The sequence below is a fragment of the Littorina saxatilis genome, linkage group LG5, assembly GCF_037325665.1.
Source record: "Littorina saxatilis isolate snail1 linkage group LG5, US_GU_Lsax_2.0, whole genome shotgun sequence".
In the NCBI taxonomy this organism is placed as follows: domain Eukaryota; kingdom Metazoa; phylum Mollusca; class Gastropoda; order Littorinimorpha; family Littorinidae; genus Littorina; species Littorina saxatilis.
In genome coordinates, this window is record NC_090249.1 from 4,973,122 (window position 1) to 4,985,944 (window position 12,823).

Sequence of the window (12,823 nt, forward strand, 5' to 3'; positions counted from 1 at the left end):
AGAGAGAGAGAGAGAGAGAGAGAGGGGTGGGGGAGAGAGATAAAGACAGAGAGAGGGGAGGGAGAGACAGAGAAAGAGAGAGAGAGGGGGGGGACAGAGGCAGACAGAGAGAGAGACAGAGACAGAGACAGATAGACAGACACCAACACATTTAAACACACACACATACACACACACACACACACACACACACACTTACACACACACACACACACACACACACACACATAGAAAGACCGACAGAGACAGAAAGACCGACAGAGACAGAAAGAGAGACAGAGGGACAGAAACCCACACACTCGATCTCGTCACATACAGTGACTCATACAGAGACCAATCACACACTTTAACAAACCACAAAGTAAAAGTCTACACCGCAACTTCACAAAGTTTCTTCACAAAATTCCATCAATAGGACGACGTGTTTCCCATAATGCATAATTACTTAAAACATAATAATAACAATATAATACGATGAAGATGTATTCCTGACCTTAAAGAACTGTACAGGATCCCATAAAATGCTTACTAACACATGGTTATAATATAATACGATGAAGATATATTCCTGACCTTAAAGAACTGTACAGGATCCCATAAAATGCTTTCTAACACATGGTTACAATATAATACGATGAAGATATATTCCTGACCTTAGAGAACTGCACAGGATCCCATAAAATGCTTTCTAACACATGGTTACAATATAATACGATGAAGATATATTCCTGACCTTAGAGAACTAAACAGGATCCCATAAAATGCTTTCTAACACATGGTTACAATATAATACGATGAAGATATATTCCTGACCTTAAAGGCATATGTACTCGATGACTATACACGCTAATTGCTTTACCAACAGCTGGAGACATGCTAAATTAAGTTCCCTGCAAAATATTGTGGTCTAGGACCCCTTCAATGTTGAGATATGTTAATTTTCATTTTGATCTGGATCGTCCTATTTATAGATTTGGCAACACATGTAACGTTGATGCAAGGGAGCTAACACCGCGGCTTTGTTGACATCCTCACTTTTTCAGAGGCTAGAACAAGCTGTAATGCATGTATTATGGTCCGCGCATGGTGACATGTAGAGGTTACATGCCGAGTCTCAGTGATTATCAAAAATAATGGTCGAAGTTTGCGGATCATGAAAAATGCGAGCTTCAGCGAGCTTTTTCATGACCGCGAACTGAGACCATTATTTTTGATAATCACTGAGACGAGGTATGTAACCTCTTTATCCTTCCTTTCTTCAGTTATTCAAAGAAAAGAGGAGTTTTTGTGCGAAAGTTTGATCGAATCATATTCACCCAACCAGTCTACCTGCGCAGGCGATCGATTAATGCGCGGTTGTATAGTTCCGTGCAAATTATTCAATTTTGTTAACACTTCTTGTCAGTTTCCATGTTTTGAACAAAAATCAAGTACACAGTTATGTTGTCATTCTGCTGTGGCGGTAAAGGCAGATAGTGTGTGTTCTGTTCATGTTTTGGTATCGTTCAGGAAATGTTCTTTCCTTGAATGTGACTAGCAGACGAAGTTTTACACCCGTGTTCCAACGTTAAAAACTGTATGAAGTTCAGTTTTCTGGGGCAAAATAGTGTATGAAACCGCTGCATGTTCTTTAAGTTGATTAAATGTTTGCAATTGATTGCGTGTAATCTGTTTATAAAATGAAATATTGTTGAAAACTGACCGTCGGATTGCAAGTCTTCTCGATGCAGCCGAAATCTGGAAGGGGAACTACTCGTGTCGCTAGACAAAGTATGAGAGTTACTTTTCCTTGGAATCTTGCTAGCGATAAACGATTGTGCACGGCAGATCTGAATTCAGAAAACAACCAAACTCATGGATTTTATATTGAGATTCATGTGTTCAAGCCTGTAGTTGCTGGTTTAAATGCGGTATGGTTGTATTGTTTGCTCCAGAAATGTATATTTTGTACATTAGAGTGTTCTGAACTTTTGAGTCGCAAAAAGTAGATCCACAATGCGTACAGTCTCTACCCATGAGCTATCGAGGATTCAGGCCCGTTGTTGGGTAAGTGATTTTGGTTGTTGGGTAAGTTACCGAAAAATAACTAGCCCTACAAGTTTACAGAGAGAAAGAAGCAGAGGGGGGGATAAATCGTCATTATATGGTCTTATGGTGCGTTTGACATCGATTATGGGCAAACTACACTTTGTAAACACGGGAGCGCGTACATATATGCCTTTAAAGAACTGCACAGGATCCCATAAAATGCTTACTAACACATGGTTACAATAATATAATACGATGAAGATATATTCCTGACCTTAGAGAACTGCACAGGACCTCAGGTAAGACGCACGTACGACTGATGTTAGCAGACTGAGCAATACATCCGACTATCGAGAAAAGCCTAATGTTTGGATTACCTTCTACCCCTGGAAACACTCTCAGTTCTTGGCCACTAGCCCAACACACAATGAAAATGGCAATATTACCTACTGTTTAACCATTATAAAGAACAGGACTAAGGCTTTGTAATGTCTAACTTGATAATATATTAAAAGGAAGAAAAAAAACGCACGCACGCATGTTACAGTACTACCTGGCAAACAGTACTATCTGGATAGCAGTGAACAAGTAAGGACTTCTCCCTGAACGAAACTTTTTTTTGCCTTTGCGAGCAGTTTTAAAGCGTCCCGTACACAGGTCTAACATTGTAGCCGTCGCGAGATGCTCAAGCAATGGTGCTATACAAAATTTTAAAATTTTTAAAAAAAAGTTATGAGCGAAGCTCTCACGGCGAAAACACACACACGCACCGCCCCTGTACTGGCTGGTAGCGTGTAGTCTTTCACCCACACTGACACAGTTGCTAAGTCAGTATCACTATCCGGCTTTTCTTTTCGGATTGACTCACTCTCTCTCCACCCCCCTCCATCTCTCTCCATCTCTCTCTCTTTCTTTCTCTCTCTCTCTCTTTCTTTCTCTCTCTTCCTCTCTCTCTCTCTTTATCTCTCTCTCTTTATCTCTCTCTCTCTTTATCTCTCTCTCTCTTCCTCCCTCTTTCTCTCTCTCTCTCTTCCTCCCTCTTTCTCTCTCTCGCTCGCTTTCTCTCTCTCTCTTCCTCCCTCTTTCTCTCTCTCTCTTTGTCTCTCTCTCTCTTTATCTCTCTCTCTCTCTCTTCCTCCCTCTTACTCTCTCTCTGTCTCGCTCGCTCTGTCTCTGTCTCTGTCTCTGTCTCTGTCTCTCTCTCTCTCTCTCTCTCTCTCTCTCTCTCAGTCTCTTATGTGAGCGCGCGTGTCAACTGCAGACATCATGTTTATTTGAAGAAAATGCCGCAATTTCCTGCTGTTTCAAAGCTCAGACACTCATGACAAAAGCACTAAAAGTCTCTCACTTTTCTGTTTAAAATCTGATTGTCATCGTCAACCTTTTCCTTGCAATAACATGATCATTTTTAAATTGTTTTATTTTACATTTATTGATATTATTTTGACACTTTTGACGCCGTTTTATCACAATCGTTTTTTGCGCACCAGTGCAGTCTTTCTAGACTAACTGTCCAATCTTCTTGCTCTTTTTTTTTACAACCAGAAATGGTGTCTTTGTGCAATACTGAACAGAGAGACTTTTTATGAATTACCCTCAAATGATTTTTAGACATTCTGTTAAAGTACAAAAACTTGCTTTTTTGTGGAAATTTATTTTGTGCCTATGATAGGAAACAAAATCTGTTCATAAATACGAAAAAGAATTGCTCTGTTATTGCATCTAGGAAAAGGTTCAGTGTAAAATAAAACATTCTTCAAAGTTCTATCTTTATTTGTATGGCAGATAAATGTTTCCCCGAAACAACATGTTGTATCTCCAAAAGTCACACAAAACGTCCTTTTTGACCCACAATTCATACAAATATAACTTTTTAGGACAAACAATATTTTTTCTGAGGATTGTTTTGATCAAGAATCTTTAAACAAACATTGAAACGCTTGACAAAAAAAAAATCTTAATTTCCGTGCCATCTCTGGCCTTATGTTTGTTTGCTTAACGCCCAGCCGACCACGAGGGGCCATATCAGGGCCATCTCTGGTCTTATGTCAATTCGGGATACAAACATTGACAGATATTTAAACTCTTGACTTAACGCTGACAAGTATTTCTTCAGTGATCAGATAAATATTTGGAAACTGCATATATTCATTAAATCAATTTCCGTGGTTTAAACGTTAAAAACAAAATATCACTCGCATGGCATGGACTTATCTGGGCCAAGGATCAGGAGAATAACGGAGAACATAATATTATTAGCGATCTAATGACGAATAAGAGTGAGCAAAAGCTGTGTGGAATAAAATGGTACATACGAAACTTTGGTTTGTAAGATTTATTCTCTAGGGATAGCTCTGATCTTGTAAGACTTTGGACAATACGTTATTCCCATAACTCCCTCTAAAGGTGGCAGTGTTTCCTGTTCCGGTGGCAGGAAGCGGAAGCGCTGTATGAGGGTGGACAGGTAGAGAAACAGCTCCATGCGGGCAAGGGACTCTCCCAGACACACACGACGACCTGTGACAGAATAAGTATGTGTTGAAAGAGAGAGATAAATGAAGATTTATAGACAGAGCAAGAGAGAAGGTGGCGAAGGCGAAGGTTTATTGCAACAAACACAATGTGTACATATACAAGGGGGAGATAATAATTCACATGAGACTGAATAAAATGGACGCCAACGTATCGGCCCGGAAGCAAAGCAACCTGAAATACACACCTCGAACATCAAACACAAAACAGCAAGATGAAAACAAGAATCATGAAATGATTCGATCGCACCAGTCCGTCACAATTGTTTTTCGCTGTGTCTTGACGCGTAGAACACGTCGGTCTGTAAAATGCACAAAGACGAGTTGGATAACTGGTCTAGGTTAATACAAGCACCTATAAACGTTTTACGAATTTCATTGTAGGCTGGGCATTTAAACAGGAAATGGTTTTCATTTTCTTCAGTTGTGTTACAAAATGTACAGTTTTTGGATTCAGCGCACTCGGGATTATAGCGAGAGAGAGAGAGAGAGAGAGAGAGAGAGAGAGAGAGAGAGAGAGACAGAGAGAGAGAGAGAGAGAGAGAGAGAGACAGAGACAGAGACAGCCAGACAGAAAGACAAAGAGATATGGAGAAAGATAGAGAGAAAGAGAAAGAGAGAGACAGACAAACAGACAGACAGACAGACAGAGCACATACGTTGAATAACTGGCATAGCAAACGACTTAGCAACCCATCAATCGATTACAAACTGTGCAAGCAGGCAAATTGACAAACAAAAACAACCTACTTTTCCGCATAAAACTATCCCAATTTTGCATGAACACAGCTGCATGCATGCCGACAATCTTGCACCCAAGAAACCTACTGTCATCTCAGCGTGCTTGTACAGTCTAGCCAATGAACGCTCACGAATACACGTGACGTCAGAAAGACGCATGCATGACGTAAGTAGCCCAACAGCCGGCGCCTTCATGTCAACAAACAATCAACCAAACAACAAAGGCACCAAAACAAATAAATAAACTCGCGCGCTACGATTTAAGATTTCCGTGTCTAATATCTCATTTCATTTCATTTAATCCAATATTATATATCTATTTGTGTGCTTACCGATGCTGAAGGGAATGAACCCCTCCGGTTTAACGATTTTTCCGTCGAGGCCGATAAATCTCTCAGGCCGGAAGTTGTCGGGATCGCCCCAGGTCTCCTTGTCTAGCAGAACGGAATCAAGGTTAGGCAGAATGACGGCATCTTGAGGAATGACGTAACCCTGGAACGTGACGTCATGCGGCGTCGAGTGCTGAACAGCGAAAGGCGCGATTTCACCTTTACGGAGAACTTCCATGGTGGTTGCTTCCAGGTACGTCATTTCCGGTTTGTCTTGCATGCTGGGAAGACGGCCTGTGCCGATGACGTCACAGAGCTCCTTGTAACACTTGTCCTGCACCTCGGGGTGGTGGAGGAAGAAGAGAAGAGCCCATGCTATGGTTGTGGATGTTGTCTCGGTTCCTGCCAGGAACAGGTCCCCAGTTGTTTTCACCAGGTCCCTTTCTGGGGATGTACAAGAAGTAAACATCAGAGACGAATAAAGATTGTGTAGACCGGTGTCCTCTTACTTTACGGCTTTTTTTTTCTAAATCCCTACCGGCACCCATTATCCCATGTTGATGAACAGTAAGCTACACAAAAACAAATATTTAACCCAAAAAACAACTTCTTTTTTTTTCGAGGGGGGGGGGACTTTCCGAAATGTACCGGTCGCTTCTTATTGACATTCCATGTAGAGTTTTCGCCTCAAGGGAGACCACTTGCTCTCATCGCCTCCTACAGGCTCCAATTAGACGAACCCAACAGGCTATGCTATGATATAAAGAAGTAGGCACACAAAAAGAGGAGGAGAAGGAGGAGGAGGAGGAGGAGGAGGAGGAGAAGGAGGAGAAGGAGGAGGAGGAGGAGGAGGAGGAGGAGAAGGAGGAGGAGGAGGAGAAGGAGGAGGAGGAGGAGGAGGAGGAGGAGAAGGAGGAGGCCTGGAGGAGGAGGAGGAGGAGGAGGAGGAGGAGAAGGAGGAGGAGGAGAAGGAGGAGGAGGAGGAGGAGGAGGAGGAGAAGGAGGAGGAGGAGGAGGAGGAGAAGGAGGAGGAGGAGGAGAAGGAGGAGAAGGAGGAGGAGGAGAAGGAGGAGGAGGAGGAGGAGAAGGAGGAGAAGGAGGAGGAGGAGGAGGAGGAGAAGGAGAAGGAGGAGGAGAAGGAGGAGAAGGAGGAGGAGAAGGAGAAGGAGGAGGAGAAGGAGGAGAAGGAGAAGGAGGAGGAGGAGGAGGAGAAGGAGGAGGAGGAGGAGAAGGAGGAGAAGGAGGAGGAGGAGGAGAAGGAGGAGGCCTGGAGGAGGAGAAGGAGGAGAAGGAGGAGGAGGAGGAGAAGGAGGAGAAGGAGGAGAAGGAGGAGAAGGAGGAGGAGAAGGAGGAGGAGAAGAAGGAGGAGGAGAAGAAGAAGGAGCAGGAGGAGAAGAAGGAGGAGAAGGAGGAGGAGGAGGAGGAGGAGAAGGAGGAGGAGAAGGAGGAGAAGGAGAAGGAGGAGAAGGAGGAGGAGGTGAAGGAGGAGAAGGAGGAGGAGGAGGAGGAGGAGGAGGAGGAGGAGAAGGAGAAGGAGGAGAAGGAGGAGGAGGAGGAGGAGAAGGAGGAGAAGGAGGAGGAGGAGGAGGAGATGGAAGAGGAAGAGGAGGAGGGGGAGAAGGAGGAGGAGGAGAAGGAGGAGGAGGAGGAGAAGGAGGAGAAGGAGGAGGAGGAGGAGAAGGAGAAGGAGGAGAAGGAAGAGGAGAAGGAGGAGGAGAAGGAGGAGAAAGAGAAGGAGGAGAAGGAGGAGGAGGAGAAGGAAGAGGAGAAGAAGAAGAAGGAGGAGGAGGAGAAGAAGAAGGAGGAGGAGGAGGAGGAGGAGAAGGAGAAGTAGAAGGAGGAGAAGGAGGAGGAGGAGAAGGAGGAGAAGGAGGAGGAGGAGGAGAAGGAGGAGGAGGAGGAGGAGGAGGAGAAGGAGGAGGAGGAGGAGGAGGTGGAGAAGGAGGAGAAGGAGGAGAAGGAGGAGGAGGAGGAGAAGGAGGAGGAGGAGGAGGAGGAGGAGGAGGAGGAGGAGGAGAAAAAAACCCCAGCAACAACCACCGATTCAACAAGTTGCCAAGGACATTTTACTTTTTCTGACCATTGCCCCAAAACTGACATACATGACAAAATAGGAGAGAAAGAGGAGGAAAAACCACAGACACAACAAATTGCAAAAAACAAATCACTGAATCTGTTTGTCGTCCTTGAAACTGACGTACACTCATTACACGACAAACTATAAGTGGTCATTGATTGCTTCATAATGGAAGACAGTGTAATAATAAGAACATTTATATAGCGCTAAATCAAAAACTTTCGTTAAAAAGGCTTGCTCTAAGCGCTTGACATCTAAACTAAAACGTCATTCACACTCTTTACAATGATGTACAAGAACTTCATGTCACACTCTTTCATTCAGTATAGCACCATTCACACAGTTGTTATTCTGTACAAGACAATAAGTTAGTCTAACATTTAGAATGTTCATAAGATGAAAACAAGAGAAAACCAGACTGATTAAAACAACTGCTTAGTGCTAACAAAGCATGAATCTTAATGATAACGTAATACATGTTTAACTGTTAAGACCATAAAAAAACCTATATGCTAAAATAACTTCGAACTTTTAAGAACTTCTTATAAGATACACAGCACATCTAGATAAACACCAGAATGATAAAACAAAAGGCAACTCGTTAAAACTATTAAATGCATCAATGTCTAAAACACGAAAGACTCAAATATAAGATACACAATTCTCTAAAATTGTTTATTAAAACTGAAACCGACCTGCTCAAAGTAAGTAATTATAACTAATTATAACTAATCATCTAACGCACTTACCCCTGTTCCACTGTTTCTTTTTCTGTGACAGGCAGTAATTAGTATCCCAGGTGCCAATACATAATAATTATTTTGATCATGACGTACAAAAGTGTAATCAGTGCATGGATAATGCTTTTTGTTTTATCGGCATTACAGTTTCGGCAATTTGTGTTCGCGTCAAGGAAGTCCTTGGTGTCTCCTTGGCAGAAATACTTATGGGAAAACAACGCTTTCAGAAGGTTCGAAGTTAGTTTTAACCTTTTACCGACAGCTGGTTTCCGACCCGAAGATCACATCCTTTAACGTTACAGAACCTAGTTAGAACTTTTTTCTCCGGCAATTATCACTACATGTAATAATTTAAAGATGTTTGTACTGCCTCACATAGATCTATTCCCGTCAAACAAACCAAAAAAACGCATACAATCTAGCAAGCAAGCAAACAAACAAACAACAAAACAAATAAACAAATAAACAAACAAACAAACAAACAGCAAATGCTACCTCTCACTTACCAAATAGAAGTACAAAATTGGGCGTATCAATGTGTAAACGACTGCTCATGTAATTACTTTAAACTTATTTTTTCTTTTTTTCTCAAGGTCATTAAAAACAAGTCGCGTAAGGCGAAATTACTACATTTAGTCAAGCTGTGGAACTCACAGAATGAAACTGAACGTAGTCCGCCGCTAGTGCAAAAGGCAGTGAAAGTGACGAGCCTGTTTGGCGCGGTAGCGGTTGCGCTGTGCTTCATAGCACGCTTCACTGTACCTCTCTTCGTTTTAACTTTCTGAGCGTGTTTTTAATCCAAACATATCATATCTATATGTTTTTGGAATCAGGAACCGACAAGGAATAAGATGAAATAGTTTTTAAAACGATTTCGGAAATTTAATTTTAATCTTAATTTTTATATTTTTAATTTTCAGAGCTTGTTTTTAATCTGAATATAACATATTTATATGTTTTTGGAATCAGAACATGATGAAGAATAAAATAAAAGTAATTTTGGATCGTTTTATAAAAAAATAATTTTAATTACAATTTTCAGATTTTTAATGACCAAAGTCATTAATTAATTTTTAAGCCTCCATGCTGAAATGCAATACCGAAGTCCGGCCTTCGTCGAAGAATGCTTGGCCAAAATGTCAATCCTGTTTATTGAAAATTGAGGGTGTGACAGTGCCGCCTCAACTTTTACAAAAAGCCGGATATGACGTCATAAAAGACATTTATTGAAAAAATTAAAACACATCTGGGGATATCATACCCAGGAACTCTCATGTAAAATTTCATAAAGATCGGTCCAGTAGTTTACTCTGAATCGCTCTACACACACACAGGCACAGACACACAGACACACAGACACACAGACACACACACACACACACACACACACACACACACACACACACACACACACACACACACACACACACACACACACACACACACACCACGACCCTCGTCTCGATTCCCCCTCTATGTTAAAACATTTAGTCAAAACTTGACTAAATGTAAAAATGGAGATGATCCTAATTAGGAAGTAATTTGCTCGCGTAACAAACTAAAATTTGCTCTTTGCAAACAACTAACCCATTTTTATGTGTTTAAGAAGTGAATATGGATGAAAATAAGTTTGTTAAGTGTCCTTGTCAATACCTAATTGATGCCTTTCAAAGAGGTGGCATTGTTGCTGCGATCAATGTATTTGCAGTGGCAGACCTTTCATGATTGCTGTACAATATTTGCGATTGCTCCAGGAATACTATGCGTGTGTGTGTGTGGGGGGAGATATGTGTGTGTGTGAGTGTGTGTGTGTGTGAGTGTGTGTGTGTGTGTGTATATATATATGTGTGTGTGTGTGTGTGTGGAGGGTGTGTGTGTGGTGGGTGTGTGTGTGTGCGTGCGACTGTGTGTGTACATGTGCGCGCGTGTGTGTGTGTGTGTGTGTGTTATTAAATATACGATAGACACATTTAGGTATGCGTAACTATATGCACTAAATGGTAACGAAAGCACCACTCTTTACAATGTGCAAAGCCTCTGCAATCACAAGTGAACAACTATTACAGTTGCAACAACAACAACAACAACAACAACAACAACAACAACAACAACAACAACAACAACAACGACAGTGGCTTGGTAGTAAACCCATCTTTTTGGACTATTGATTCGTTGCGTTAATGCGGTAAAACTGTTATTTTACGAAGGCATTTAAAAGCATCACAGCCACATGTGCGTGTAACATTGTTGCTGGTGCATTCAGCATCTTTAAGACACCAAAGTGAAAAATTCTTCTTTGTAGCCTTGGAACTAATCAGACAATAATTTGTCTGTGTACTTTCTCTTGAATTGTTTGAAGAAAAAAACATGCTTCTGCACATTACCCTGAGTATCCGGTGCATGTACATATTTGGTAACACCCTTTGGAAAATGCAAGGCTATTTAAGAAAAAAGCGAACCGGCGGGTACACGTAAATGCTTGAGCTACTGTTGACGATATTGTTCACATATCTTATAGTTATAGCAAATTGGTGCATGTTGCACATGTTTGTGCTAGTTTTTATATCAGCTGTGAAGAAGAATTTTCAAGTTTTAATTCTTGCCTTGACAGAGATAAACTTATTCATGTGACTGTCTGCTTGAATCTTGTTCTGAACAGTCACGTTTACTGCCTTGACTATAGGCAGTCATCAGCGGCATCCGGCATCACCAGGTGAAGTGTAGCCGACGGGCCCTAAACCCCGAAGGAGTGAGCGGAAGAAATCACCTGGGTCCAACGGTTATGAAGGCGGTGTTAGAAAATACCGTGGAGTGCACCAGAGCATGGACGTGACACTCAGAAGTTCAAGTCATCCGCTGCAGACTGGAAGTCTCTAGTCGTCACGATTCTTCAATTCGTGCCACTGGAACAAGGCCCCCCAGGCCGAGAGAGTGGGATTGTTCTGCAATGAATTTGCCCCCGATATTTTTTCCCCCACAGGTCCGTTTTGCAACTTATCACCGAGCCCTCCGATAGGTTGCAGAACGCAAACTTCTTCTTTGGACCCAAAGGACAACCCTCATCTATCAGCAGCTATCCACAAGGACCTTTTCGTCCGCATTCATGGCACTACCTTCATGTATTTGATCAGCAACAAAATGTTAAAGAAACTCTTTAGTCCTTCGCATCTACATCGACGAAAGTATATGTCTACAAAATACTTTACAGAAACCGCTCTTCCAACACAGAACATCTTCCGGAATTGTTCACTCTCCATGTTAACAATGGAAACTTCTATCAACTTTACATCACCAAGGGGTGCAGTTTTTCTGTCAGATAAAACGACCTCTTCATCACCAACGATCTCCCAAACAGAGGAACAGACGACGAACTCGACTTTAAACGGCGGAGGGATAGAAGACGGAGACCAGCAGTCAGAGTTTCTTCCCTGGGACAACCCAGACAACGTCCTCAGCCTGGACACGCAGTTCACGATCACCAAGTTCTTGAGTCTCTTCATCGTCACGGCCTCCACTCTTGGCGTGGTCCTCAACCTACTCAACTGCGTGGTGTACGCCAAGCTTGGGCTGAGAGACAGGATCAACCTTCTGCTCTTCTCCCTGGCCGTCGCTGACGGTGCTGTCAGTGTCTGCATGCTGCTTTATGCCCTCGAGTATAGCTCCTCCCTCTTCCTGGGCGGTGGTATCCAACCTCACTGCCCCATATCAACCGCGGTGACTAACAACGGAGGGGCGACCTTGTACAGTTTCACCTACGTGTCTGGCTTCGTGTCCACGCTCATCGCCTTTGAACGCTGCCTGTGCATCACCTTTCCCTTCAAGGCCAGACGGCTGTTGAGAACCAGTACGGCGGGCGTGGTTGTGCTTTTCACTACCGTCGTTCTTTTCAGTCTTCACTACTTCATCACCGAGAAGTACAAACTCCGCTGCGAGTACGTCCCTTCCATCCGCGCGTCCGTCCCCGTGTACTTTGCCAGCCAGTTCTACCGCGACCATTCCACGTTTGTTGACATCCTCAATGTCATCGTCTTCGGTTCAACCCTGCCGTTTTCCTTTGTCATCGCCACCACCATCACTACTGTCGTCACCGCCGTCAAGCTGAGAAGAGCTGCCACGTGGCGACAGAGCACGGCCACGGTTACCATGGGAACCAAGGATGTGGCACTGACGAAGATGCTGGTTGCCGTGTCATGTCTGTTTGTCGTCTGCAACCTCCCGAACATCATGATCAGAACGACTCCGCTGTTCATGTCCGAGTTGAGAATTGGCGGAAAGAAACAGAATTTACTGTTGCTGTGTGTCTCTGTGCTTTATTGTTTCAACACCCTGAACTCCAGCCTCAACTTTTTCTTCTACTACACAATGGGGTCCAAGTTC

General features: G+C 42.9%; 1 protein-coding gene across 2 annotated transcripts in view; it reads right to left on the reverse strand.

The window, feature by feature from the left end:
• Positions 1 to 378: 378 nt before the first annotated feature.
• Positions 379 to 12,823, reverse strand: part of LOC138966127 (cytochrome P450 2J6-like) — a 29,605-nt gene continuing 17,160 nt past the window's right edge. Inside the window, exons 5-7 of one of the 2 annotated variants that reach the window (XR_011455613.1) lie at positions 5,633 to 6,073; positions 2,303 to 4,545; positions 379 to 813 (exon numbers count right to left, since the gene is read on the reverse strand). Coding sequence is in view for 1 of the 2 variants with exons in the window: in XM_070338244.1 (XP_070194345.1) it covers positions 4,364 to 4,545; positions 5,633 to 6,073 (623 nt within the window). In the remaining variant the exon portion in view is untranslated. Of the gene's footprint in view, positions 4,546 to 5,632; positions 6,074 to 12,823 lie in introns of both variants that reach the window. The other variant, XM_070338244.1, reaches the window with a different exon arrangement.